This window comes from Bos indicus x Bos taurus, chromosome 7 (assembly GCF_003369695.1).
Source record: "Bos indicus x Bos taurus breed Angus x Brahman F1 hybrid chromosome 7, Bos_hybrid_MaternalHap_v2.0, whole genome shotgun sequence".
NCBI lineage: Eukaryota > Metazoa > Chordata > Mammalia > Artiodactyla > Bovidae > Bos > Bos indicus x Bos taurus.
The window spans coordinates 105346616-105373054 of NC_040082.1; the positions used below are offsets into that span (position 1 = coordinate 105346616).

The 26439-nt window shown below is 54.8% G+C and overlaps 1 protein-coding gene across 14 annotated transcripts in view; it reads left to right on the forward strand.

Annotated features, from left to right (window-relative positions):
- Positions 1 to 2943: 2943 nt before the first annotated feature.
- The window catches only part of MAST3 (microtubule associated serine/threonine kinase 3), a 41439-nt gene continuing 17943 nt past the window's right edge, over positions 2944 to 26439 (forward strand). The window contains exons 1-14 of one of the 14 annotated variants that reach the window (XM_027548246.1): positions 2952 to 3019; positions 9141 to 9172; positions 12310 to 12399; positions 20693 to 20781; positions 20870 to 20939; positions 21129 to 21149; positions 21646 to 21724; positions 22177 to 22337; positions 22521 to 22596; positions 22902 to 23111; positions 23221 to 23322; positions 23603 to 23735; positions 25240 to 25307; positions 25718 to 25803. In XM_027548246.1, the coding sequence (XP_027404047.1) occupies positions 2981 to 3019; positions 9141 to 9172; positions 12310 to 12399; positions 20693 to 20781; positions 20870 to 20939; positions 21129 to 21149; positions 21646 to 21724; positions 22177 to 22337; positions 22521 to 22596; positions 22902 to 23111; positions 23221 to 23322; positions 23603 to 23735; positions 25240 to 25307; positions 25718 to 25803 (1256 nt within the window). In that variant the 5' untranslated portion in view covers positions 2952 to 2980. Of the gene's footprint in view, positions 3020 to 9140; positions 9173 to 11841; positions 12034 to 12309; positions 12400 to 18126; positions 18421 to 18522; positions 19754 to 20692; positions 20782 to 20866; positions 20940 to 21128; positions 21150 to 21645; positions 21725 to 22176; positions 22338 to 22520; positions 22597 to 22901; positions 23112 to 23220; positions 23323 to 23602; positions 23736 to 25239; positions 25308 to 25717; positions 25804 to 26439 lie in introns of those variants that run through there. The other 13 variants (XM_027548244.1, XM_027548245.1, XM_027548253.1 and 10 more) reach the window with 13 other exon arrangements.

Below are 26439 nucleotides of genomic sequence, written 5' to 3' on the forward strand. Positions count from 1 at the left end.
TACCTGGGTGTATGCAAGCTCCAACTGAAGCCCATTTAGTGTAGGGTTGTCAGATAAAATACGTGACCCCCCCCCCCCAGTTAAATTGGAATCTCAGATAAATGAAAGTGAAAAGTGAAAGTCACATCCAACTCTTTGGGACCCCATGAACTATACAGTCCATGGAATTCTCTAAGCCAGAATACTGGAGTGGGTAGCCTTTCTCTTCTCTAGGGTATCTTCCTAACCCAGGGATCAAACCCAGGTCTCCCACATTGCAGGTGGATTCTTTACCAACTGAGCCACAAGCGGAGCGCAAGAATACTGGAGTGGGTAAACTGTCTCTTCTCTAGCAGATCTTCCTGACCCAGGAATCAAACTGGGGTCTCCTGCATTGCAGGCAGACTCTTTATCAACTGAGTCATCAGGGAATCAGATAAATAATAGAGGGCTTTTTGCATACTTACATCCCAATTATTGTGGAGAGTAATATACTGAAAAAGTATTCATTGTTTATCTGAAATGAAATGTAACTAGGGGTCTGTATGAGTTTGGTAGAACTGCCATAACAAAGTATCGTAGTCTGAATGATTTCAACAACAGAAATTTTCTTCCTTATAGTTCTAGAGGCTAGAAGTTTAAGACCAAGGTGTTGGCAGATTTGATTTCTTCCAGGATCTCTCTCCACAGCTTGAAAATGGCATCTTTCCCTCCTGTCTTCACATAGTCTTCCCTCATACATATTTGTATACTAATCTCCTTTTCTTGACTATCTGAGCCCTCAGGGAAGCCTCTTCTTATTAAAATATCAGCCATATTGGATTAGGATCCACCCGTATGACCTCATTTTACTTTAATTACTTCTTCAAAGGCCTTTTCTCCAAGTACATTCAGAGGTACTGGGGGATGAGGATTTCAACTTACGAATTTGGGGAGAACACAGATCAACCCCTAACAGTGAGTGCTTTGGAAAACAGTTTGGTAGTTTTTTTTAAATATTTAAAAGCAGGGTTACCACGCATGCATGCTAAGCCCCTTTAGTTGTGCCTGACTCGTGACTCTATGGACTGTAGCCCACAAGGCTCCTCTGTCCATGGGATTCTCCAGGCAAGAATACTGGAGTGGGTTGCCATGCCCTCCTCCAGGGAATCTTCCTGACTCAGGGATCGAACCTGCATCTCTTCCATCTCCTGCATTGGCAGGCAGGTTCTTTACCACCAGCACCACCTTGGAAGCGCACGCGACTATAGGACCCAGGAATTCCACTCCTAGGTATATTCCCAAGATTACTGAAAGCATATTCATATCCACACAAAAGCTTGTAATACAGGTAATACATGAATGTTCACAGCAGCACTCTTCACAAGAGGCAAAACGTAGAATAACTCAAATGTCCATTAATGGATAGATGAATAAACAAAACACTCTCCATGCAATAGAATATTATTCATCCCTAAAAAGGAAAGGAGCAGCATTTGCTGCAATGTGAATGAATCTTGACAACACTGTGCCGAGTGAAAGACGTCAGACACAAGAGACCACACGTTGTGCAAGTCTATTTGCGTGAAATATCCAGAAAGGCAAATTCACAGAGATGGAAAGCAGATTGGCATTTACCAGGGGCTGAGGGGAGGGAGAGTAGGAGGTGACAGGTCACTAGTATAGGGGTTCTTTTGGGGTTGATGAAAGTGTTGCGGAGTTAGATAGTGGTGCCGATTGCACAACTCTGTGAATATGTCTAAAAACCACAGAATTGTACGCTTTAAAAAGGTAAACTTTAGGGTAGGCAAATTACATGCCAATTTCAACACATGTATGAGAAAAGCAAATTTTGCCTTGGAGTCCCGTATTTTTTTTTTTTTTAACAGGCTTCCCTGGTGGCTCAGTGGTAAAGAATCCACCTGGCAATACAGGAGACATGGGTTTGATCCCTGTGTCAGGAAGACCTGCTGGAGAACGAAATGGGAACCCACTCGAGTATTCTTGTCTGGGAAATTCCATGGACAGAGGAGCCTGGCGGACTATAGTCCATAGGGTTGCAAATTGTCGGACACAACTTAGCGACTAAGCAACAACCACCACCTATATTTCTATGTGCTCAGTCTGGCTACCATAACTTGGTGGATCTTACAGTACCACACAGACGATCAGCCAGGTCACCTCCAACCTGAGAATGTACAGTCATGTCAGGTGGAACATTAGGGTAAACGAAGGAACCTGCGGCTGCAGAGACAGTGGGAGTTCCAGGGAAAGAGAGAATGCAGATGCCACCTTGGGACTTCAGGCTTTTTCCAGCCTCCCTTTCCCTTCTACAAACTCAGGTTGAACAATTACCATCAGATACCTATGAGGGGAGGTCTTCATGAAGCATTTAGTTGGGTGCTCAGTTGACACTCAGCAAAGGCAGTCATCATCAAAAAAGAAACTGACAACTATGGTGGTTGCTTATTCTTCTAAATAAAGTTTTATTGGGACAAGGGCCAGGATTGGAGTAAGGCAAGCAGTCGGGGTTGTGCAAGGGCAGAGTCTGATCCTGTATTTAAAATGTTGCTGTCTAGTTCATCATGCGTTTTTGCGTGAGCTTTGATTCTTTACACTATTGTTTTTAAAATGTTGTGTATCTTAAGGATTTTTGTGTGTGTGTGTGTGTGAGTCCTTGTTAAATTTTGCACAGCAGTGAATACCCCACCCACCTCACCCTTGTTGTGTGCCCCAGGCACATGGATCCTGAGCCTCAGTTTCCTCGTTTGCAAAATGGGGATAATTCTCTCTTCTAGGAAGATGTATTGCAAAGTGTTTACTTCTAGGCTCTAGGGGCGGGGCGGGGCCTGGAAGGGCGGGGCAGGCTCTCCCGAAAGGGGCGGGCCTTTCGCAACCAGCTCCTGGAGAGGGGCGGGGTCAGGCCTCGTCAGCTGACCAGCTTGGCCAATGGCGCGGGGTGGCGGGGCCTGGCCGGCTGAGGCGGGGCCGGGAGCCGGCCGGCTGTGCGGACTAGCGGGCAATGGACGAGCCGAGCCTCCTGCGGCGCCGTGGGCTCCAGGTGAGGCCCCGTGCGAGCGGGCAGAGATCGCTGGTGGAGTGAACCTGCCTGGGTGCAGGGTGCGGGATCCGGGCTTGGACAGACCAGGGGGGAAGCCGAGGCAGAGGGAGGGGCGCGCTCCGGGGGCTCCCGCTTGTGCACTCACATCTCAAAGTGCTTTTCGCTAGGTGAGAAGAGGGTATGCCCATTTGCCATATGGAGAAACTGAGGCTCCTTCGAGGAAAGGGGCTGAGGGTTTCGCTCTCTCCAGCAGGAGCTCTAATAATACGAGCAACGACAGCCTTTGAGCGCTCATCGTATGTTCATGTCGTTGGTGTTAATCCTTTTACTAGTGATATGTTGTATTAATCTTTTTACTAGGGATATAGTAATATTAATTAACGTGTATTAATACGTGCTTCGTGCCTTCGCAGCGCCATCGCACCCCTGTCTCAGCTCACCCATAAGGCAAGATGGGGAGGCTGGGGCTGTCAGGCAGCCCTTTCATCAGACGAGGAAATTGAGGCTCCAGTCTAAGAAAGTCACAATCCCGAGGTCCCCCAGCGGCATGTAATTTGCCCACGCTTAACCAGCTCTCTGGTGCACCAGTCACTGCCAACTGGCTGTGTGGCCTGAGGTGTGGGGGCAGGGGCGGTGGGAGGCACTCTTGCGTCTCCGGACTTCAGTTTCCCCATTCACTATAAGGGCCCTCCTTTTCTGACCCCTGGCCTCGGGTTTGTGTTGCGGAGGCTGCGCCACGAAGAGATAAGAAAAAAGGCATCACAGCTAGCAGAGGCTGACCTTCCGATGTGGGTGACCTCAGGCGGCAATTCCTTTGATCTCTCTGGACCTCAGTTTCCCCGTCTGTTCAATGGGAATTTAGACAATCTAGCCCTTTCCCTGGAGCTTAGACCACACATGTAGAAGCCACGAGTTGCAAGTGGGGAAACCGGGATTCATCATTTATCCAACAAACATTTATTGAAGAGGCAGCGGTGGTGGTGAGGGGTGTTCACCCCTGGAACTGCCCTCCTGGATCTCCCAGCTTGTTGGGGGAAATGAATGCCTGAGCAGCAGTGACCCTGCCGAGGGGTCAGGTGCCATGGGGCACCCTCAGGCACCCCTGGAGAAGGTACCTGAACTGATGGTTGCCAGTGGCTTTGGGACAGAGAAGGCAGCCCCTGGTGGCAGGGCAGGGGGTTGGTTTTTGGGGAATGAATGAGGCTGAGAGAAGCCAGAAAGGACAGGGGTGGGGAAATGGGCACTGAAGCTGAGGAGAATGGGGAAAGGCAGGCTTTGAAACTGGCTGCCAGACTGTGAACTTGTCTAAAGGTGAAGGGGCTGCGGTCACCTGGATTTGGGTTGGGGAACAGGGAGGGTGTGCGTAGAGCTACAAGGCAGAGACCCTGATGGCATGGGGAAGGAGGGGCAGGAGAAGGGCAGGGGTCATTGCCCAAGGCAAGAGTGGGGGGGCCCTGAGCATAGACGAAGGGGTGCAGCTGGACTAGTGAGCACTGGGGAACCAGGCCCCGCCCAGAGCCCCAGATAGATTTGAGCCCCGCCCACAGCCTCTTAAAATAGAGAAACTGCCTTTGGGTAGGCGAATGGGGGTGCAACTGACGTCAGAAAGTGGGGGCCTGTTCCATGGGGAGGAGGTACCCATTCCCTGAGGACAAATCCCACGTTACAAATGGGGAAACTAAGGCTCATAGACTCATAGGCTCTGTCCAGGTGTCCTGGTGGGTATCAGAGTCAGGATCTGAACCCACACAGACCTGGCTCTCCCTCCAGACCAACCCCACATTGGCTGGACTCCATCCAAGGAGGTGGAGGGACGAGTAGGGATTGCCCAGGTGAGTGAGGGCAACCTGAGCAGGGGGAACAGCACGTGGAAATGCTCAGAGGTATGCAAACATATGTGTTTATGGATCAACCAGAAGCCATTTCTTAGCGCTGAAACTGGGCACGCGAGATGGATTCATCTACTTCCAGGGCTTCTAGCGCTGATTTTGAAGAGGTCAGACTTTCTCCCTAGGGTGATTAGGAGCTGTGGAAGGTGCTGGAGCAGGGGAGGTTATGTCAGATCTGAGAGCTTTGAAAGACTCCTCTGGAGCAGGTGTGGGTCTAAAAAAGAGCCAGAAACAAGGAAAGCAGCTACAGTAAAGGACCAAGTAGGAGATACAATGAAAATATTTTTTAAAATAACAGTAGGAGTGTAAGTAACTGCTCACATTATGCGGCACCTACAAATGCTAAATGCTAAGCATGTATTTAAGTTTCCAACAGCCCAGGGGACTATTAGCTTTATTTATCAGAGGGGGAAACTGAGGCTCAGAGAGGGAAAGTAACAGCCGGGAAGTCAGAATTGAAATTCTAACTGGTCTGGCACTTGAGAGTGCAAAGATGTTGAGGGCTTCGGTTTGGGGGATCAGTCACACACTCCTTTAATTGGAGCCCTGAGAGCCACCCCCCACCCCCAATCAGGGGGCAGCCTGCTGATCAGAGTCAGTCAAGTCAATCATTTATCCTGGAGGCTAATCTTTGCCACAGGTCAAAGAGTCAATTCATAAAAGTTTGAGAAAATCATGAGCTGATTGAGCAGTCCAGACAATACATGGAGGTGTCCTGGCCAATCTGACTGTGGCCATGCAGGGTATGCTGTTGGTTGAGTGGTTTTGTTGTTGTTTAGTTGATAAGTGTGTCCAGCTCTTTGCAACTCCATGGACTGTAGCCCAACAGGCTCCTCTGTCCATGAGATTTCCCAGGCAAGAATACTGGAGTGGGTTGCTTTTTCCTTCTCCAGGGGATCTTCCCCACCAAGGGATCAAGCCTTTGTCTCCTGCACTGGTGGGCAGATTCTTCATCGCTAAGCCACCAGGGAAGCCTGACTGAATACTAGGAGGTCATAAATAGGACCTGGCTTGGCCCATGGGCCACCAGTTTGCCTTGGCTGTGGGTAAAGGGAACAGGAGACTGGCTCTTCCTGGTTTGGGTTAGGCTCAGCCTCTGTGTAGCGATTGTCGGCGCCAGTTAACATAAGCTGTTATTACTAGGATTACTACCACTATTATTCTATCATTATTTTCATTTCCCATTTGGCCCTTTGCTTCACAAATGACAGAATTTTATAACACCAGATCCCCAAACAGAGCATGCAGGGACAGAGAAATTGGCCAGTCTGTGTCTGGACTTTGTCTCTTGTTGCTGCTGGGGAAGCTCCCTGGAAGGACCATCTGGCATTCTCATGGCCCAGTTCCAACTATTCTCCTCCTCCAGGAAGTCCTCTGGCTGGTGCCATGTGGTCCCTACTGGTCTCTCTCTCTCTCTGCTCCAGCTGCCATCTCCCCATGAGACTTGGTCCCACTGGGCTGAGTCCCACCTCCACCCTACTGTCTCCCATTAGCCTGCTGGTCCAACTTGAAGACCCCTCCAGGAAGTCTTTTGGCTCCCCACTCCCTCCAGCCCCTTCTCTTCCTCTGGGTCCTTGCTGGTGCCTCCAGTATGGGGGTGTCCATGCCTTCCCCTGTCTCCTTCAGACTGGGGATTCCTCCAGGTGGAGCTGAGGCTTCTGGTGAAGAGGCAGCATCACCCAGCCCAGAAGCGGATACCATAAATATTATCTTTAAAGGGCGGTTCCAGGGGGTTGGGCCTGCCACACATACACACCTCCACCCCCTTTCTAGGCGAGAACCACTCCCTGAGGAACAGCTGGCAAAGAGGAGGCTGAAGGCAGAAGCAGATGGTTCAGGGAGCAGAGGGTCCGGGGGTGGTTCCGGGAGAGTTCCATGTGGGCCCAGTGTTCCACTGAGCCTATGCAGGGGGCTACTGACCTTCCCTCATTTCTCTTTGCCACTTCTCACCTTTTTGTATTTTGGAAGTAAATTAAAATTTGTGGATTAATTGTGATTTATCAACCTCACAAAACAAGTGTCTTGGCTTCTTTTTATCAAAGCCTCCCCCAGCATCAGGCCCTGAGCCTGCTGCTTGACTCCTTCAGGGCCCCATGTAACTGGACCATTTCCAAACAAGGAAACTGAGACTCAAAGGGATGAAGTTGTTTGGAGGAGATCATACAGCCCAGATTGGGGAGCCAGACTGGGAACCAAGGACTGTCAGGGTTTTAGAAGGAATTGGCTGGGATGGAGGGTGTGTGTGTGTGTGTGTGTACACGTGTGGGCACAGCAAAAACCCCTGAGCTCAGATCCCAGCTCCCCACGTTTTGTGGGTTAGTAGGGGAAGGAGGAAGCTGGCAAAAGAACTCACAACAATTGGAGGGGGCCAATTAGGGGAGCCCCTAATGGTGGTGGGTCTGGGACCCTTTGCCCTGCACGATACTGAGCTCTCCATCCCCAGAGGTATTCAAGCAAACAAGGAGACCTCAGGTTGGCAAATGAGCCTCCTCCCATCTTGAAGGGCTCTGACTTGGTTTTCTGAGCTCAAGGTAGTCGGGGTCCAGCCTCGGGGCTTCGCCCCACCCCTGCAGATCCATCTCTTCCTCTGCCTGGAGACCCTGTCAACCTTTCCCAGCCCTGTCATCTCCGCGCCCAGCAGCTTCCGGCCCCCTCCAATTGGCAGCGGGGGCTGATGACGTCATTGTTGCCATGACGAACGCCCAACTCTAGATGTGGGCAGCCCTGAACCCACCGAGATAAAAATAGTTGTGCATCCTCGACGCTACCGCCCCAGCGTGTGTGTTTGTGTGTGGTGTCCAGAGACCTGGATTCCCGACCCTACCTTAGTCAAGAGATGTGGACAGCTGCTGCCCTCCGCGCCTCAGTTACCCTGCCTCTAAAAAGGCCTCTGCTCCTGGTACGTAGTAGAGTCTCAGTGAATGTGAGTAAAATTTAGCGAGTATTGCGATAGTCTGCGAAGGCCCTTCCTAAGTTCAAAAATAACACAACAACAACACACGACGGTAATAATTTCTGATCATTTTTACCCCAGACCCCGTTTTACATTATCTCCACATTACACGTGGGGAAACCAAAGCACAGGGGTACCAACCCCTTGGCTCAGGGTCCCACGGACAGGAAAAAAGAGATAATAGATCTGAACCCAGGTCTGAGTGTAAACTTGGGCTACACAGCCTTTTGAGAATTAAAAAGTCCTCTTGGGCAAACCACATTTCAGGGTGGACTCTGGAATCACAGTGGACCCCAAGCATAGGGATTTCTTGTATATGGTAAGGACACCCAGGATTGGTGCAGATCAGCTTGCTGAGCTCTGCATCTTCAATAGGGTTTGTGCCCCCAGCCCCCATTGATGACCAGGACCCAAACCTGCCTGGATTTTGCAGAGGGTGAACAGAAATAGCTTTCAGATCTGGGAGGGCACAGGGTAAGGATGATGCAGGAATCTCCCTTTCCTCAATTGTTGTTGTTCAGTTTCTAAGTTGTGTCTGACTCTTTGCGACCCCACGGGCTGCAGCACACTAGGCTTCCCTGTCCTTCACTATCCCCCAGAGTTTGCTTAAATTCATGTCCATTGAGTCAGTGATGCTATCTAATCATCTCATCCTCTGCCACTCTCTTCTCTTGCCCTCAGTCTTTCCCAGCATCAGTGTCTTTTCCAGTGAGCCAGCTCTTCGCATCAGGTGGCCAAAGTATTTGAGCTTCAGCTTCAGCATCAGTCCTACCAATGAATATTCACAGGCTGATTTCCTTTAGGACTGACTGATTTGATCTCCTTGAAGTCCAAGAGACTCTCAAGAGTTTTCCAGCACCACAATTTGAAAGCATCAGTTCTTCGGCTCTCAGTCTACTTTCCTCAGTAGAATATTAGTATTAATATTTAGCCACTACTGATAGAGTTCTTTGTTAAATCAACTAATTTATTTTAAATAATGAAGTTATTTTTAATGTAAGGAGTCTGAGAGGGCTTCCTGGAGGGAAGGATGTTTGAGCTGAGACCTGAGGGATGAACTTCAATTAACTAGCACCAAAGGGAGGGAAAGTGGTCCTGACAGAGGATACAGCTGGTGCAAAGGCCCTGAGGCAGGGCTGAGTTCAGTGTATGGGGTGAGCAGAAAAGAGGCATTGGTTGGAACAGGGTGAATAAGGGGCCAACTGGGAGATGAGGTGAGTGGAAGGCTAGGGAAGTGAGGGGTTTGTCTCCTTGGGAATGACTCCTGTTTTCTTTTCAGAAGGAGCTGAGCCTACCACGCCGGGGACGTGGGTGAGTTCACCTGGGGCCAGTTGGCTGGGTGGAGCCCTATGGTTCTGGGCACAGATATTTCAGTGTCAGCATCTGAATTGTGAATTTATTTAATAATTACTACAAAGCTTCTCACCTTGATCCTGCCCTGCCCCCTTTTCCCCCTGGTGTTTGCAAAGTGCTTCACAGGCACCTCACCACAGGCTGTGAGGTGAGGTACAAATCATGCCAGTTTGCAGATGGGAACCTGAAGTGCCTAAGAGTTGCATCACTGGCTCAAAAGCACCCAACTTGAAAGGGTGGTATCCAGGGTCCAGACTATAGAATTCCAATCTGGTGTCCTGGAATTGGCTTGCATGCCTCCCATGACAGAAAGCTCATTCTATTTCAGGGAACATCGGTGGAAAATCATACAATTCAGGGTCACATTAATGTTCCTGGTGGTTGGCATTGTGAGATCCCTCAAACTCAAAGAAGATTTGTTAAGTGTCTTCACTGGTTTGTTGATGTTGTTTAGTCACCAAGTTGTGTTCTACTCTTTGTAACCACCTGGACAGTAGTCCACCAGGTTCCTCTGTCCATAGGGTTTCTCAGGCAAGAATACTGGAGTGAGTTGCCATGCCCTCCTCCAGGGGATCTTCCTGACCCAGGGATTGAATCTGCATCTCTTGTGTGTCTTGCATTGGCAGGCAGATTCTTTATCACTGAGCCACCTGGGAAGCGCCCAGGTTTACACAGGTTTATGTGTGAGCTACCCTGGTAGCTCAGTTGGTAAAGACTTCGCATGCAATGCAGGAGACTGCCTGCAATATAGGAGACGCAGGATTGATGCCTGGGTCAGGAAAATGGCTGAGAAGAGAATGGCTACCCACTCCAATATGCTTGCCTGGGAAATCCCATGGTCAGAGAGCCTGGTGGGCTACAGTCCATGGGGTCACAAAGAGTTGGATATGAGTGAAGCCACTTAGCACACTTAGCAGCATTGGTGGGAAAACCAAAGTCCAGGAAGAGGAGGAGTTTGCCTTGTGCTGGTGGTCTGGGGCAGTGTGATGGCAAACACTCGCTCTTTGGAGGCTTGGAAGCTGTGTTGGCCTGAGTTGAGGGTGGGAATTCCCTTGCGCCTCAGTGAAATCACTCCCTCAGCAAACTTCTTTTGAGTATCTACTGTGTACTAGGTTCTGTTCCAGGCACAGGCGACAGGGTGAGAAGTCAATGCTGGATCCTGTCATGCAGCTTGCACTCTCTTGGACAAAATGATGAAGTGATGTTCTATAGCACTGTGTGTGTGTGTGTGTGTGTGTGTGCACTCTCAGTCATGTCTGATTCTTTGCAACCCCATGGACTGTAGCCTCCCAGCTTCCTCTGTCCATGGGATTTTTCAGGCAAGAATACTGGAGCAGGTTGCCATGTCCTACTCCAGGGTATCTTCCTGACCCAGCGATTGAACCCGTTGTCTCTTGGTCTCTTGTATTGGCAGGCAGATACTTTACCACTGTGCCACCTGGGAAGTGATGTTATACAGGGGAGAGATTAGAGGCAGACAGAGGGGGCTGGGGGGTGGCTTAGAGGAAGTGACATTTGAGACTAGATATGGAAGAGGAGGGAGAGAGGCCAAGGGAAAGGGTAGGGGGAACAGCATTCCAGGTAGAGAGAACAGCATGGTCGAAGGTCCTGAGATGCAAACCTGCTTAGTATTGGGGAAACAGCATGGAGACAGGAGTGGAGAGAGAGGAAAAGGGGTAGATCCTGGGGGCTGGATGAGAGTTTTAAGTCTGGTGGTGGGGCTGGTGTCAGAGTAGCCCCCAAGTTCAGACCCTCTCTTGTTGGACAGAGGGTAGTGCAGCAGGTGGGGAGGGACCTGCGGGCCCCGATAGGGGCAGGGAATGGACGCCGCCGGGAAGGCCGGCACTGTCCCCAGCCTTTGCCCAGGCTGGGGGCGGGTGGTGGGCGGTGAATCAGTCCAAACTGCAGAGGGCGAAGTCCGGGACCGCTGCGTAGGACCAGGACAAACACTCCCTGAAGGCGGTCTACTCTTAGCCACCTGCGGTGTGCCTGACTCGTTCTAACCAGGATTTCTAGGGGCCTGCGGCCAAGCACAGACAACCCCAGACTTTCGGGAGTCTGGGCTGGGCAGGACGGAGGCTGGGGCTTGGAGCGCCGGAGGTCCACTTGTATTAGGGAGACTGGTGGGGCTGAATTCGGATATGAATGAGGGCGATGACGGTCCTGGCAGAGGGAATCCAGGGAAGCAAAGGCCCGGAGGCGTAGTCGGGGCCTCCGGTGTTCGGGGAGATGCTGACACCGGCTGTGGGTGGCTAGGGACGTGGGGCTGAGCCCCTGCGGCGGTGGCCAGTGGGAGGATAGGGGCGGGGCACGCTCAATCCCGGGTCCAGAGACGCCCCCCCCCCGAGGGCGGGGCTCGGCGAGGGCCGGGTCTCCTCCGGGAAGGGGCGGGGCCAGTTGATGGAGCAATGAAACTGGTTGAGAAGGCAGTGACCGCCTTTCTTTCCGACTGTGCAGCTCAGTGACTCGAAGCCCGGCACCCTCGCCGGCCCTTCCTGGGAGAAGGTGGCACCGGTGCCTCCCGCCTCCCGCAATCCGATCTTTCCTGCTAGGCTGGGCCTGCGCGTAGGTGCAGGGCTCGGAGCCCCGCCCCTGGGCGGAGAGAACCCGCCCTCCCCGCCCCCCGCAGCCCAGCCCCCACTCCGCGTCCGCCTCGCCTGCTAGGCGTGCTGTCCTGGCGTCCTGTGTCTGTCCGTCCGATTGCGACACGATCAGGGCGGCCACGAAGGGGGCGTCAGTACTCGGTCGCGGTCGCATAGACGCGGCCTCGGCATGAAGTCCCGCAGGGACAAGCTGCACATCCCGGCGCTGACCCTCGAGTGAGTGCTTGACCCTGGAAGGGGAGAGGGAGGGGAAGAGGGACAGGGTGACAACCACTCTTCCTCCGCGTCTCTGTTCAAGTCGCCCCGAATCGCACCACCGCCTCCGGGGAGCCCTCCCGGCTCATCGATCTGGCCCTGCCCTCGTGGCCTACGGTAGACCCAGTATCCCCAGCCTCAGGCCCCTTCTCCCTAAGGGAACCACGCCCTGGTCCGTCTCCAGCCACACGCAGGGGCTGTTGGCAGGTTCACCGTCCCCGGCCTCTTTCTTTGCAGTCTGTCTCCAAGCAGCCAGAGCCCGTCCTTGCTGAGTCCCAGCAGCCCCTGCAGCCCCTGCAGCCCCTCGCTGGGCCTGCACCCCTGGAGGTAAGTGACCGTGCACGCGGGCGGGGCACGGACATTGCCCTGGCACCCCAGAGACTTGGAAGCCGCCCAGATCCAGCTCCCTCCCCCAAGGTACTGTGGGCTGGTGACTTGGACTCTCTGGGCCTCAGTTTACCCCTCCATAAAATGACACTGTGATCCACACTAGGACCATGATGGGAAAATTCCATATTCACTCAGAGCCAGCGGGTCCCCCTTCTGGCAGATGGCCAGGAGGAGGCCAGAACTTGAACTGTTGCCCAAGGACTTCCTTGAGACAGGTGCTGGGTTCCCAGCCTGTTCAGGGCCTTGATGAATTGGCCTGGCCTCCTGGGCTGTGACCCAGCTGAAGCTGGCCTGAAAACTCCTCCCTCTGAATGTACACACACACACATACACACACTCACTCACTCACTCACTCACCCCTAAGGCTGAGAGTCCACCTTTGGAGCCCTGGCACCGAACTTAACCAGGCAGAGTAGTATAGGGAGAAAAGAACCAGCTTGACTGAGCACCAGCTCTCTACCAAATGCCTTCTTTTCCCCTCCACAACCTTGGGAGAGAAGCGCCCTTTCTGATCCCATTTCCGAGCAGAGGAAACTGAGGTTCAGAGAGGAGACATCAGTTCTCCTGGTTCAGTATGTCTGGGGGCTAAGTGTCCGGACCAGCTTTGCCATCAGAGTCTGTTAAGGGTTTGAACTACCCTCTGTAACTGGCATCACCGACTCAATGGACGTGAGTTTGAGTGAACTCCGGGAGTTGGTGATGGACAGAGAGGCCTGGCATGCTGCGATTCACGGGGTCGCAAAGAGTCGGACACGACTGAGCGACTGAACTGACTGAACTGACTGTAACTGGAGAAGTGGGTGTCTCAGGCTCTTGCCCCTGTACAGGAAAGAACATCAAGGTTATAATGGGCTCCTCGCACAGCGTGGGCAAAATTTAGGGAGGTGACAGAGGTATAGGTGAGTGATGTCTAGAATTTGATGGCCTATCGACTATTTACACCTTAGTATGAATGGGCTGCTCGGACTCTTTCCCTGGGCCTTTAATGGAGAGAAGAGAGAGCACCTTGGAGCCCACACAAGGTGCTGGGCACCTACTGTGTGCCAGGTGCTAAGGGCATATCTGTGAACCAGAGGTGCGTAGTTTCTTCCTCTTGGGGCTCTCAGTCAGTTCTCAGGCAGCAGGCAATGAACAAGGGGATGAGCTAACAAGACGCATTCAGGGGGAGACCTCTGAATATGGTGTCTGAGCCAAGGCCTGAGCAGAGCTCGGGGAAGGAGGGCGCCAAACAGAGAGATGTGAACATGCAGAGGTCCTGAGGCAGGACCAAGACTTTTTGTTTTATTATTTATTTATGGCCACGCTCCCCGCACTATGTGGGATCTTAGTTCCCCAACCAGGGATCTAACCCACACGCCCTGCAGTAGAAGCACACAGTCATAGCAACTAGACCACTAGGGAAGTCTCAGGACCAAGATGTTAAAGCCTCTGTGGCCACCTTGGGGAGAGAAAGGTTGGCTGGGGACAGGAGATAGGAATGGAGGTGACAGAGGCAGAAAAGTGGCTAGGGCAACATCCAGGTAGGAGATGGTGTGGTCTGGACCAGGCTGGGGTGCCTCAGTGGAAGGCAGAGATGGTGTCGCCCCCTGTTGAGCAGAGGAGGCGATTACAGCTTAGGACCTCTGAGTGTGTTGTCCAGGGGCACCTTGGGAGAGAATATCAGGCCAGATCTGACTCTTGAGTCTTTGGCCTCAACCCCAGGTGAGGACCGGATGAGGGGAGGGACCTGTGGAAAGCAGATAAGCCAGTTTTACCAGGAGGAAATGGAGGCAGAGAGCTTGGGGCCCAAGCTCAGTCCGCCGGTCCCCTTTCTCGCCACCGGGGGGCAGCAGAGCCGCATTGCCTTGGGCCAGGCAAAGAACTGGGTCCTGGTCTCCTGGGCTCTGAGCACTTTTGGAATACGCCCACACTTGTCCCCTCAGCCTCCAAAGCCCTGTGGGTCCAGCCCATGGTGTGCCAGTAACTGTGTAAATAGGATAGTGTTAGGTGGACACAGTGATGCACCCCGCCACCCCTGCCCATCCATCTCTCTCCGGAGCTCACCTGACTACTCATGTGGCTTCCTGGACTGCCATAGTATAAGCTGGTCCAGCCTCAGGGCCTTTGCATTTGCTGCCCACCCTCTGCTTAGAGCTCCATTTTCTCTATTTACTCTTTTATTCATCTGTCAAGTCTCCGTCAAGCTCTCAGATAGGAAGCCTTTCCTTACCAACCCTCCCCGCCCCTGCCCCCCCATAAGGGCCCCAAGCCCCACTTACATTCATGTTGTACATCCTGACCCCCCCCATGAGTGTGACGCGGCGGGCCTTAGTTACAGCACTCAGGCTCCTGGTTGACGCATGCGGGATCTTTCATTGCAGTGCACAGGTTTCTCTCTAGCTGTGGTACTCGGGCTCAGGATGTAAGCTCAGTAGTTGGGGCGGGGTCAGTTGCCCCACAACATGTGGGATCCCAGTTCCCCAACCAGGGATTGAACCCGTGTCCCCTACATTAGATGGCAGATTCTCAACCACTGGACCACCAGGGAAGTCCCTCTATGTTTTCTTGTGTGATTATTGGGTTGTTTTTTTTCACCCAAAGGTTTGGGAGTCCCTTGAGGGCCTGACTTCATCTGTCCTGGTCATCCTATAGCCTCAGGCACAGCCTGGTAGACAGCAGGTGCTCAGTTAATGCTTGGGGCACAAATAGGAAGCTGGGTCCCACCCGTGTTGGGGTGCAGGGAGCAGATTGAAGAGAAGGTCTTGAGTTGGGTCCATATGGCCAAGGGGACAACAAAGAGGCTGTTCCAAGCAGGAACAGCGTTGTCAGAGGAGGGTTCCCTCTGGCCTTAGATACCAAGGACAGGAAGATTTTGGATTTTCTACTGAGGGTACTGGGAACCCCACAAGGTATGGAGCTTGGAGGGGTGTGGACAGCTCATGGGCAGGTGGAAGGGGCTGTGATCGTCTGACCGATGTGGGGTCAGGAATGGGGGTCTGTATGTCCACCAAGGGCTTTCCTGTTTACACAGTTACTGGCACAGGCAGAGAGAGGCAAAGCCCTAGACAGAAAGCTACGATCTGAGCTCTAGGAAAGGGATTAACCCAGGAGTGCAGATTTGCTGTAAAATGAGGAGCCATGGAGGGTGTGTGAGCAGGGGAGGACCTTGATCTGGTGGGCAGTGGGCTGGTGCTGGAGATTACTGGCTCAGCCAGCCTTTCACGGGAGGTCTTTGCCATGGCTATGGGTCCCCTGGATTGCCAGCTGTGGCCTGGTCTGCAGAGGAGGAAACTGAGGCCAGATGGGCGTGGGAGAAGCAGCTGCTGGGGATGCCAGTGCCGTGGGCGTAATGGGAGGCAGGCAGGCGGTGCAGGCTGGGAATGATGGGCAGCTCCTTTCCTAACTGTGTGCAGAAGTGTTCCTGGCACATGTGGTGGTGGTGGTGGGGTGGGGGAGGAGCTTGTGGATACAGCGTGTTAGCGTATGGTGCATGAGACTATGACTTCATCCCCACTTGGGTTCCTAGACCTATGGGACCCCGAATTCCTCCCAGGCAGGAGGCTCTGTTTCCTGTATGTGGCTCTGGCTAAATACCTGAGGATCCTGGGTGACCTCTCTTATCCTCATCTCTTCATCCGACCCCTTAACAGCACCTCTTCTTTAGCCTCAGAATACATCCAGAATTTACCCACTTCATTCTATGGCCCCACCCTGGTCCAACCCTCAGTATCCCCCTCCCAGGCCCTGTTACAGCTCCTTACTAGCCTCCTGCCACCTTCCACTCTTGCCCCAACAGCTCCTGTTCCCCATGGCAGACATGAGGGAGGCTGTTTTACAATAGTCCGGATCACACCCTTCCTCTGCACACACATCCTCCATGGCTCCCTATTGCCCCTGCAGTAAAACTGCCATCCTCCCTGCAGCCCACAAGGCCTGTGTGGAGAGTCTTGCTGGTGTCTTCCTGTCAGCCCTGCCTCAGGGCCTTTGCATGAGCTGTGCTCTCTGCCTGAGATGCTTTTTCTCCATGGCTGGCCCCTCTGCCTTCTCAGTGTGTGGCTGGCTGCAGTGTCACTTCAGAGAGGCTAAAGTTGTCTTTTGCCAGTGTTGCCCCTGTTCTTTGCCTTCCTTGACTTCAGAAATTAACTGGTTCACATAAGTGTTTCCTGTCTCCTCTCTGCCTCCTGAGTCCCCAGACTGGGGACCCTGGCTGCAGGGATTATTTGTGTCCTGCATCCCCCATGTCCAGTACAAAGGGTGTATTTTTTTTGAGTGAATGAGTGACTAGGTATGTGTTGTTTGAGCCTCAGTCTGGAGGGCCTGGGGAGACACTCAGCAATATCTGGGCCACCTGAAGGTGACACCGGGCTTAGAGGGAGCAAGGTGGGGATTCTGAGAGAGACTTGAGAAGCAAAATCAGTGGCACGATGGATGCACAGGGTTAGGGCTATAGGGCTATGTACCAGGCAGCAACACCCTCTGTATGCCTTGGTTTTCTCAGATGTGGGGGCAGGCTCCAGGTCAGTCCTGCCTGGGGTAGTTCCCAAAGTGTTGTATGGCCTGTGGAGGGTTCACCTTCAGGGTGACACTGTCCCTGATTTCCGGGGGGGCTGTCATGAAAGGAGGAAGCATTAACTCACAGTCTGCTGTGTGACACATTACGTAATGAAGGTGATCTGTGCCCCAGCTCTGTACCAGGCACTTTCTGTGCCTCTGATTTCGTTGTTATTCAGTCGCTAAGTCCTACCCGACTCTTTGGGACCTCATGGACTGTAGTCCACCAGGCTCCTCTGTCCTCCACTGTCTCCCAGAGTTTGCTCAAATTCATGTCCAATTGAGTTGGTGATGGTATCTTCGGCCGCCCCCTTCTCCTTTGGCTTTCAGTCTTTCCCAGCATCAGGGTCTTTTCCAATGAGTCAGCTCTTTTATTGCATTTTCACAAACAGACATGTGTAGATGGGGAAACAGTCCTGGAAGTTTACCTAATGCTAACATTGATCAAATGTTTACCAAGCACTCTTGGAGACACAGAGTAATCTTCGTGTCAGCCCCATATTCCTCCCATTTTACAGTTGAGAATACTGAGGCTTGAGAAGTTAAATCAGGTGTCTGATTCCTGATAGTAGCCAGGCTGATGGCCTTTCCTGTCATACAGACAAGAAGAGGATATCAGGTGCTCTACTCAGTTTGCTAAACACGTCCACTATTGGAAGATGCTGGGACAAAGAATCCCAAGTCAGGGGAAGACAGAGCTGGACAGACACAAGAGAAGTCTTCCTGGACGAGGGGGACACTGGATTTTGCCAGACAGGAAAGGCATTCCAAGGAGTAAAGCTAGCGTGGGCGTGGTAGCATGAGCTGAACCTGGCCACTGGATGGGTCTGAGTGCCACACTCCCTCCCGAAGGGCTTAATGCCTAGGGAATGGGTAGAGGGAGAAGCTGTCGTATTTACATTTTGCTGGAAGAGAGCCAAGTTCCAAGGCCCTGCATCCAGGTACCGCCAACGCCCCGCCCCTGCCGCCTGCAACCCTGGCAATGTCCCGCCCCTCCGCCCGCGGCCCTGGCAACGTCCCGCCCCTCCGCCCGCGGCCATGGCAACACCACGCCCACTCGCCAGCACGCGAGTCCGCCGGCCTGGCTTCCGAGTCGCTCACCCCTCCCAGCCAGGCCAGGCCCCGCCCCCGCGCGGTCCTGGGCGGGGTTCCCGGCCTCGCTCCCGGGCGCGCGCTTCCTCCTCTCCCTATACCCCCAGCCCCGCGGCGCGCCCCCCCGCCCCTCACCGTGGGGCTCCGGGAGCAGATTCCACGGTGAAGGTTCGCGCCCCGCCGCCGCTGGTTGCGCCCCCGTGCCTCTCGGGCCTCTAGCGGCGGCGGCGGCACAAAGGGAAGCAGCATGTCCGACCCCAGCTACTGGACGGCGGTGGCGGCGCCCGGCCACCGGAGCCGCCTGGCCAAGGGCGCGTTGCTGCAGCGCTCCAAGAGGTAGGGGGCTTCGCGCGGACCTACCGAGTGGCGCAGCGGCCGATCGAGCAGACACGAGTTGCTGAAAGTGCGTCTCGGCAGCGTGGCGAGGGCCACAGTGTGCGGCGGTGGGGGGAAGTGGGAGGATGCTTTGGGATCTAGGTATCCCCTGGGGTCCCAGGTACCCTCCTGTTACCGCTCCTTACCCAGACTGGAGTGTCTGTCCGCCAGGGTCAGCTCAGGTGGTGACAGAGGCTGTAGGGATTTGGGACTGAATCAGGATTCGAACCTAGGTCAGTCCTCTGGCCAGACCTGGGGAGGAGCTTCTTGGAAAAACTGAGACTCTTTGGTCCTTGGGGCCCAGTCAGCGGAAATGTTGGTTCAGAAGTAAACATTTGCTGCAGGAGGCTGGTGTGCATGTCGGTTATCAGGCGGGGGTGAAAAATCACTTCGTTCTATACAGAGCAAAGTGGAGTCTCAGTTTCTCCTTCTGAAAAGCAGAGAAGCTAAGTGAGGGCTGTGAGCCCTGCTGGACCTATGTGGAAATTCCAGCTCAGCCAATGTCAGGATATGTGACCTCAGGCAGTTCCTTAACCTCTCTGTGCTTAAGTGTCTCACCAGTGCTTGGTCTAGGCATTCCCAGAGGGAACACAGGCAAAGGCTGAGTAATGGGACCAGCAGCTGAAGGACCTTGAATGCCTAGTTTAGGATTCAGGCTCTTCTTCCAGAACCCGGGGAGCCGCAGAAGGCTCATGGGCCCCTCAGGGATCAGGTGCCAGAAACTGACCTCAGGCCCCTCTTTTCTAACATACTTCTCACTCTCTGTTGAACCACAAGGGTGATTCTTGAAAAACTAGGCAGCTTCTTGGGGTCCTGGGCCTTCTCCAGGAATGGCTGAGCAAATAGTTGGGGCTCAATAGATGCTCAGGAATTGAACAGAGGATGCCCAGATCCCCTTTGAGAGCTCAGATGTAGCTGTTTTTGAGAAGGCCCTGCCTGAGAGCAAGAGGGAGGAGGCCAAGTGTTTTCCCCAAATGCTGTTGGAAGTGAAAAACGATGCGTCGGAATGAAGAGTCCGGTGAGGGGTTGGAAGAGGATGTGGGCTGTGAGTGTGTGTGTGTGTTGGGGTGGGGGGTTGACAGGAAGTTTTGCAGGAACCTGTGGGTTTCACTTTTGCTTCTGCGCCTCAGACTAGAGGACAATCTCTGTGGCTGGTGACATCTGTGGCCTCAGTTTTCCAGGCTGGGAAATGGGTGTAGCCTGTCTCTCCCTCCTCTGGGCTTATTGGTATTGGTGAATGCTGGTGATTTCTCTGGCGAGTCATTGTCTTCTCTCCCACCATGCACCAAACCCTGTGAGTAATGGATACGTACCCGCCACACTTCACCCTGTGCCCCGCCCAAAGCTGAGAACTGTGTATGCACCTTGCAAGGTGTACAGATGGGGAAACTGAGGCTCAGGGGGGCAGCGGCAAGTACAGCAGTGGGTAGGCGGAACCCCTCCTCCCTATGCATTGAGTCTCCTGAGCGGGTTGCTGACCTCGCCTTCCTCGGCCTGCATTGTGCCTCTGCCTGGAACACTGTTCCTGGCCCCGCGAGGCCCCAGCGTTTCATCTCTCCCTCTCTACGCAGTTCTGCCGAGGCCAGGCTGCGTTGGCAGCTCTGGCTGCGTGGGCTGATGCACTTGTCGGGCGAGCAGAGCCGTTGCCAGGCGACTGCCAGGGTTGGGGGGGGGAACCATGTTGCTCGCAACTTCCCTATGCCAGGGCGGGGGCTGGGGCCAGGGCCCAGGTGGGAGAAACTGGGCCAGGGATCTGGTGGCCAGGAAGGAGCTGGGATGAAGGGAGGAAAGCACGTGGGCCAAAGTTTGGCAGAACAAGATGCAACTGTGCATGATGCCGGCTTTAGGGTTTCCAAGGGTCACATTGACGTTTTAGGGGGGTCTCAGGGGAGGGGATTGGCCAGGAGATTGGAGCAGTGGTCCTGGGAAGAGATGCTTAATATGGAGTAGGGGATCTGCCTTAACCCCTCTGTGGGTTCCAGGGTCCTCTTCACCCTCTGTCTTGTCTGCCAGTGTTCCTGGCAAGGCTCTGGGAGTGGGACTGTGAACACAGAAGCTGGAGAAGCAGGGCCAGGGGCTCCCAGGCTGAACTCAGGGCCATGGGGGAGTCCACCTGGGGAGCAGAGAGGGCACAGTCATGTCCCTGAAGCTGCCGCCCATGGGCTCCCGGTTGGGCATGTGGTTCTCTGAGCCAGGAGGTCCAGGTCTGACCTTATCCCCCCTCCCCCAATAGCTGCCGCAGCGGGAACCGCAAGAGCCTGGTGGTAGGAACACCCTCGCCCACCCTTTCCCGGCCCCTGTCGCCACTGTCCATCCCAACAGGTGAGTGCGGGGCGGGGCAAGCGGGGTGGAGTGGAGGTGTCCTGTCTCCACTCCCGCTGACTCAGTTTCCCCACCTCCTCCTCAGCAGGCAGCAGTCCCCTAGATAGTCCTCGGAATTTCTCAGCTGCCTCTGCCATCAACTTCCCTTTCGCACGGAGGTGAGTGGTTGCCAGTTTTGGGGGATGGTGGCTGATACCATGGGCAAGGGGCCAGGCAGGGGCCTGCTCTTGGTGGCTGGACCTGCCTCCTCATCAGCCTTTTTTCCCCCTCCCCTGGCCTCTGCCCTGCGGTGGTCCCCCCTCTGGCTCCCGCCCCTGGCAAACGCATGCATGCACGACCTCTTACAGCCACATCACACGCACAGACAGGTAATTTCTAGGAGCCCTTGGGGAGGGGGTGGGGGTGGGGGTGGCATGGCCTGGTCCAGGAATCTCACTCCCTGAAAGTTATTAATTCACCTAACAAGAGCTGGTGGAGGAGCTGTTGTGTGCCAGGTGTTTAAATGCCGCTTATTCATTCAACAACATTTATTGCGTTCCCGTGCCCTCCGCTGGGGGGCTGAGGAATGGGAGGCTGGACTTTGGCCCTCAGGGCATCCTCAGGCTGGTGGGAGTGGCCAGCATGTACCCTAGCAGCTGTAACTCAGAGAACAGCTTTGATGGCAGCTGGCATCAGGGAGCGCTTCCTGGAGGACGCGTCTGGAGAACAAGGAGAAAGACACAGTGGACTTGCTCACACTGTATTCGTGTTCTTGGCCTTTGCAGAAGATCCTTCCTCCGGCGGGGCCAGCCATAGTTCCTGCCCTTGGTCCCCACAAACCACAGGGGCCATGCTTCCCTTCCAACGTCTCCTTCTCCTCCCCAGGGCCGACGGCAGAAGATGGTCCCTCGCATCACTCCCGTCTTCTGGCTATGGAACCAACACGCCCAGCTCTACTGTCTCGGTACACACAGTCCTACCTTGGCAGGCAGACCAGGGAGTGCCAGGTTGGGGGTGGGGGAGACACATCTTTGTTTTGTTTTGGTTTTTTTAAGGTGTTGAATAGTTGTCTAGTCAGTAAACATCCTGACTTCCCCCCTCTGTGCTCCATTTTGAGCGATGTGGGGGTCCCAGCCTTGGCCCAAAGGGCTCCTGGTCGGGTATACACAGATATCTGCATCCTTGTGTGGTAAGGGAAGGTCTGGTTAGAGGGGGTCTTGGAGTTGCCAAGGAAGCAGCGAGGGCTTCCTGGAGGAAGGGGCATCACAGCTGGAGTTTTGAAGCATGCACAGGAGAGAGGCAGGAGAGGTACCATGTTGACCGATAGACAGCTGGGCCTTGAGAGTTAGGATAATGCTGGGGTCCTGGCTGTGGTGCTGACCGTGAACGCGTGGCCCTGATACCCCCTCCTGCCAGTCGAGCTCATCCTCTCGGGAGCGCCTCCACCAGCTTCCTTTCCAGCCGACGCCGGACGAACTCTGCTTCCTGTCCAAGCATTTCCGCAGCTCAGACAGTGTGGCTGATGAGGAGGGCGGCCACCGCTCACCTCGCCTCCGCCCCCGCTCCCGCAGCCTCAGGTGGGCCTCCGCCTCTGACCCCAGCCCCAGCCCTTCCCTGGGCGCAGCTCCTCCTCCTCCACCTCCGGTCCTGACCCCACCCAAGCCTGGCCTCTAGCCCTGCGCCCTCAGTCCTGGCTCAGCCACCCTTCCCTGGGCTGTGTTTCGGGTCCCGTGTCTTAAGCCAGTTGTCCCCTCCTTCAGCCCCGGACGCACCACAGGGACCTTCGACAATGAGATCGTGATGATGAATCATGTGTACCGGGAGAGATTCCCCAAGGTGGGCAGCACCTGGTGGCTGGACCAGCCGCAGCTCCGCCCCCTCTGTTGTCCCTCTGTGGTGCGCGCTGCCCTCTTGGTTGTGTCCGTCTCCCCATCTGTGCGTTTCTGTTTTTCCCTGTCACTCTGTCTCACGCTGCACCCCCCGCCCCCTCGGCATCTGTGCACATCACTTCCTCCCCTCCGATCCTTGGACCCCATCGTCACACCTTCTCTCTCTCCCGCCCCCATCTACACACGTTGCTCCCAGGCCCCGTCCAATGACCAGGTCGCCCCATCTCCCCCCCGCCCCCCACTTCTGCCCAGGCCACAGCACAGATGGAGGGCCGTCTGCAGGAGTTCCTGGCCGCCTTCTCACCCGGCGCCCGGCTGGCACTGGCTGACGGCGTCCTGGGTTTCATCCACCACCAAATCATCGAGCTGGCCCGCGACTGCCTGGCCAAGTCTGGAGAGGCGCTTGTCACCTCCCGCTACTTCCTGGAGATGCAGGAGAAGCTGGAGCGGCTGCTGCAGGATGTGCGTGGGGGTGGGACGGGGGGGAGTGGATACAGGGTTTTGGGGTCCCCAGGCAGGGCAGGGCAGGACCAGGGGCTGGTGTATGAGGCTACCATCCATCTGCTCCCAGGCCCACGAGCGCTCAGACAGTGAGGAAGTTGGCTTCATTGTCCAGCTCGTCCGGAAGCTGCTGATCATCATTTCACGGCCAGCGAGGCTCCTCGAGTGTCTGGTGAGTGTCTTGGCATATGGCCGGTGCAAGGCTCAGACCAGGCCCTCAGCAGTCCTGCAGAGATTAAAAAGAGACAGTCCCCATCGTGTAGGGCTTTGTGAGGAACACTGGGGGCCACCAGACTCGGGTGGGCTTCCCAGAAGAGGGACCAGGAGCTAGGATCCCAGGGACAAGTCAGAGCCACTGGTAAAATGCTTCAGACAGAGGTCGGTGGGGGGAGGTGTGCAAAGGCCTGAAGGTGGGACCAGGCCTTGACTGACCAATCCCTCTGCATCCCCAGGAGTTTGACCCCGAGGAGTTTTACCACCTGCTGGAGGCTGCCGAGGGCCAGGCCCGAGAGGGCCAGGGCATCAAGACTGACCTGCCACAGTACATCATTGGGCAACTGGGCCTGGCTAAGGATCCGCTCCAGGGTGAGCTGGAGTGGGGGCAGGGCCAAAAGAGGAAACTGGGGTGAGAATGCGGACGGGCCAGGGTTCCAGCCTATGCCCGTGTGGCTGCAGCGTGCGCCACACTGTCCTTCCCCTCTGGCCCTGTCCTCAGCCACCTGCAGGGCACATTTTGGGTAAGGTGCCCAGGATTCCAGGGTAAGGTGGCCACATGTTGGACCCCCTGACCTGCCAGCTGCCTTGGAGCCTCAGCTTTCTCAATGCTAAATCGAGTTGGGCCAGAGTGCCAGGGAACCACTGTGAGCAGTGGCATTCACTTGAATTCCAAAGCACTTTCCCAATTTCTTCTGACTGTGGCCTGGGAAGTGGGACACGGAGTCAGACAGGGCAATCCATGGGCACAACTGAAACAGCCAGGAACCTCCCCCAAACAGTCAGGACAGGGAAAAAGATATGGTGCTGGGGGAAGCATTGAACTTGAACCTGGCCTGGTCTCGGGGTGGTCAGGGGAGCTCTGGGGAAAGATTGTATTCAAACTGGGGCCTGGAGGATGGAGAAGCGACCGGGTGCGGATCTGGGGGACAGAGGAAGTGAACCAGGCAGGGGAACCGTGAAGGCAGAGGTTGCGAGACAGGCGAGTGTCTGGCCTTTTGGAAGAGCAGTGAGGAAGGGGTGTGGCTGAGGAAGGGGCGATGGGGTCAGCAGGACCCAGCCGCAGTGGCCGGCACCCACGGGGACCAGGCTGCCACTGTCCCATTTGAAGTTGCAGAGACTGAGGCTCTATGCTGTTCAGCTGGATTCAGGTCCAGGCGTGCCCAAGGCCGGACCACGCTCAGACTAGCTGTCTGGCCGAGACTGTGCTCCGACAGCGGGGCTGTGGCTGGGGCGGGGCCCCAGTGACGGAGGAAACGGGAAGTGGCCAGGCAGACAGGTGGCAGCTGAGGCTGAGTGCAGATCACCCGCCCAGCGCCGCAGGGGGCCCTCTGAGAGCATGAGGGGCTGCATCAGACCCTGGGCCTCGCTCACCCGAGGCTGTGCTGCCCCGTCTCAGCCTTGCTCTGTGACCATGAGACACTGTCTTCATGGTCACCGTCACCATTGATGTTCACCAGCTGCTCACTCTCACTCAAGACTGCCCCTGCTAAACCCCAGCTGAGGCTGGAGACTAAGGAGGCTCCCCCGGGCCCTGCCCCGAGCTGAGGAGCGTATCAGCCACCACCTAGAGGGCCTGCGTCACAGCGGGTTTTCACGGCCCCGAAGCATGGAGCCAGGATTCAAGATAGCCAGAGCAATCAGAACCTGGGCTTCCCACTGGCCCGTCTAGAAGGTTCCTCAGTCGTTGCTCAGTCCAGCCTCCTGGATTTGACTGAAACCTGGACGCAGTAGGGACTCAACAACAGGATCATGGGAGCTGGTCAGGGGAGGCACTGTCTCCCCATTCCAAGATGAGCCCTGGAGGCCTCAGGAAGTCTCTGGTGGAGGGGCCGCACTCAGAAACCCCATCTGAGGCTCCTCCCACATTTTACAGAGATGGTGCCTCTGAGTCACCTCGATGACAATGGAGGACAGCCACCAGCACCAGAGGAGTCCCCTGAGGTAAGACAGCATGGAGCTTTAGAGCCCCCACGTGTCTTGTTCTTTTTGATGGTAGACCAGGTGGCCCTGAGAGGGGCTAGGTTTGCCAGTTGCTGAGGGTTTGTATATAGTAGGTGCTTAATGAATGCCTGTGACTTTGGGAGAAGGTGGGGGCAGGTGAGATTGCCCTACTGGGAAGGTTGGGCAGGGCAGGGTTGGAGGGGGCACTGGAAAGTGGGATTTTGCAGGCTGTGTGGGAGTTTCCTGGTAGGAGGGCATGCATGGCTTCAGCTAAAATCTCAAGCTTGGAGGGTGAGTTTGAGAAGTATGTACAGAAGAAGTAGCATTAGGTGCCAGCTGGGACTTGAGGGCAGGAAGAACACAGCGTGCTCTGAGCTGGGGCAGGACCCTGACCCCTGTTGCCCCACCAGAGTCGTGCCCTGGTCGGTCCTTCACGGAGGAAGCCATGTGAGAGTGACTTCGAGACTATCAAACTCATTAGCAATGGGGCCTACGGGTGAGTCCTTGGGTTCCCCGTAGACCCATTTCTCAGATGCCCTTGGGGATGACTGACGCCCACACAGCCCCTGAGTATGTAGACAGAGAAATAGACCTGCAGAGGGAAGTAAAGGCACAGCCCAGCAGGGACATGGCTTGGAAGGGTTCATCCATGATCTCGGTCCTTACTCGCCCCGAGTGTAGGGTTCTAGGAGTTTGGGGGCTGAGCAAGCGATGGCAGTAGTGCGAGCATTATTTAAATGCCACTTTGACAGATTTGCTTTGGCAGAGGTGGTAGGGGGGAATCCCTCATAGCATAAGACTGTCATGTGGGGGAGGGCGGAGGGGGAAATTACAGAGGGGGCTTATGCATCCAGGCTAAAGTGTTAGCAACGCGGTGGGGAGTTGCTGAGTCAGAGAGCTCCATCAGGTGGAAGCAGCTTGGGGTTTTCATAGCCCCAGCATTTACCTTATCTGAGGGTATGCAAAACCAACAGGCTCTAAATGGCTAAAAATCTGCTTATTTGAGTTGTAATGGACACAATTTGAGTTTGTGCCAGCGAGGCTTCTGAACTAACGGGTCTCAGTCAGCTGTGAAGAAATAAACAACCTAGGAGCTGTCTTTGACTCTTCATATGACACCAGGGAGTGTGGC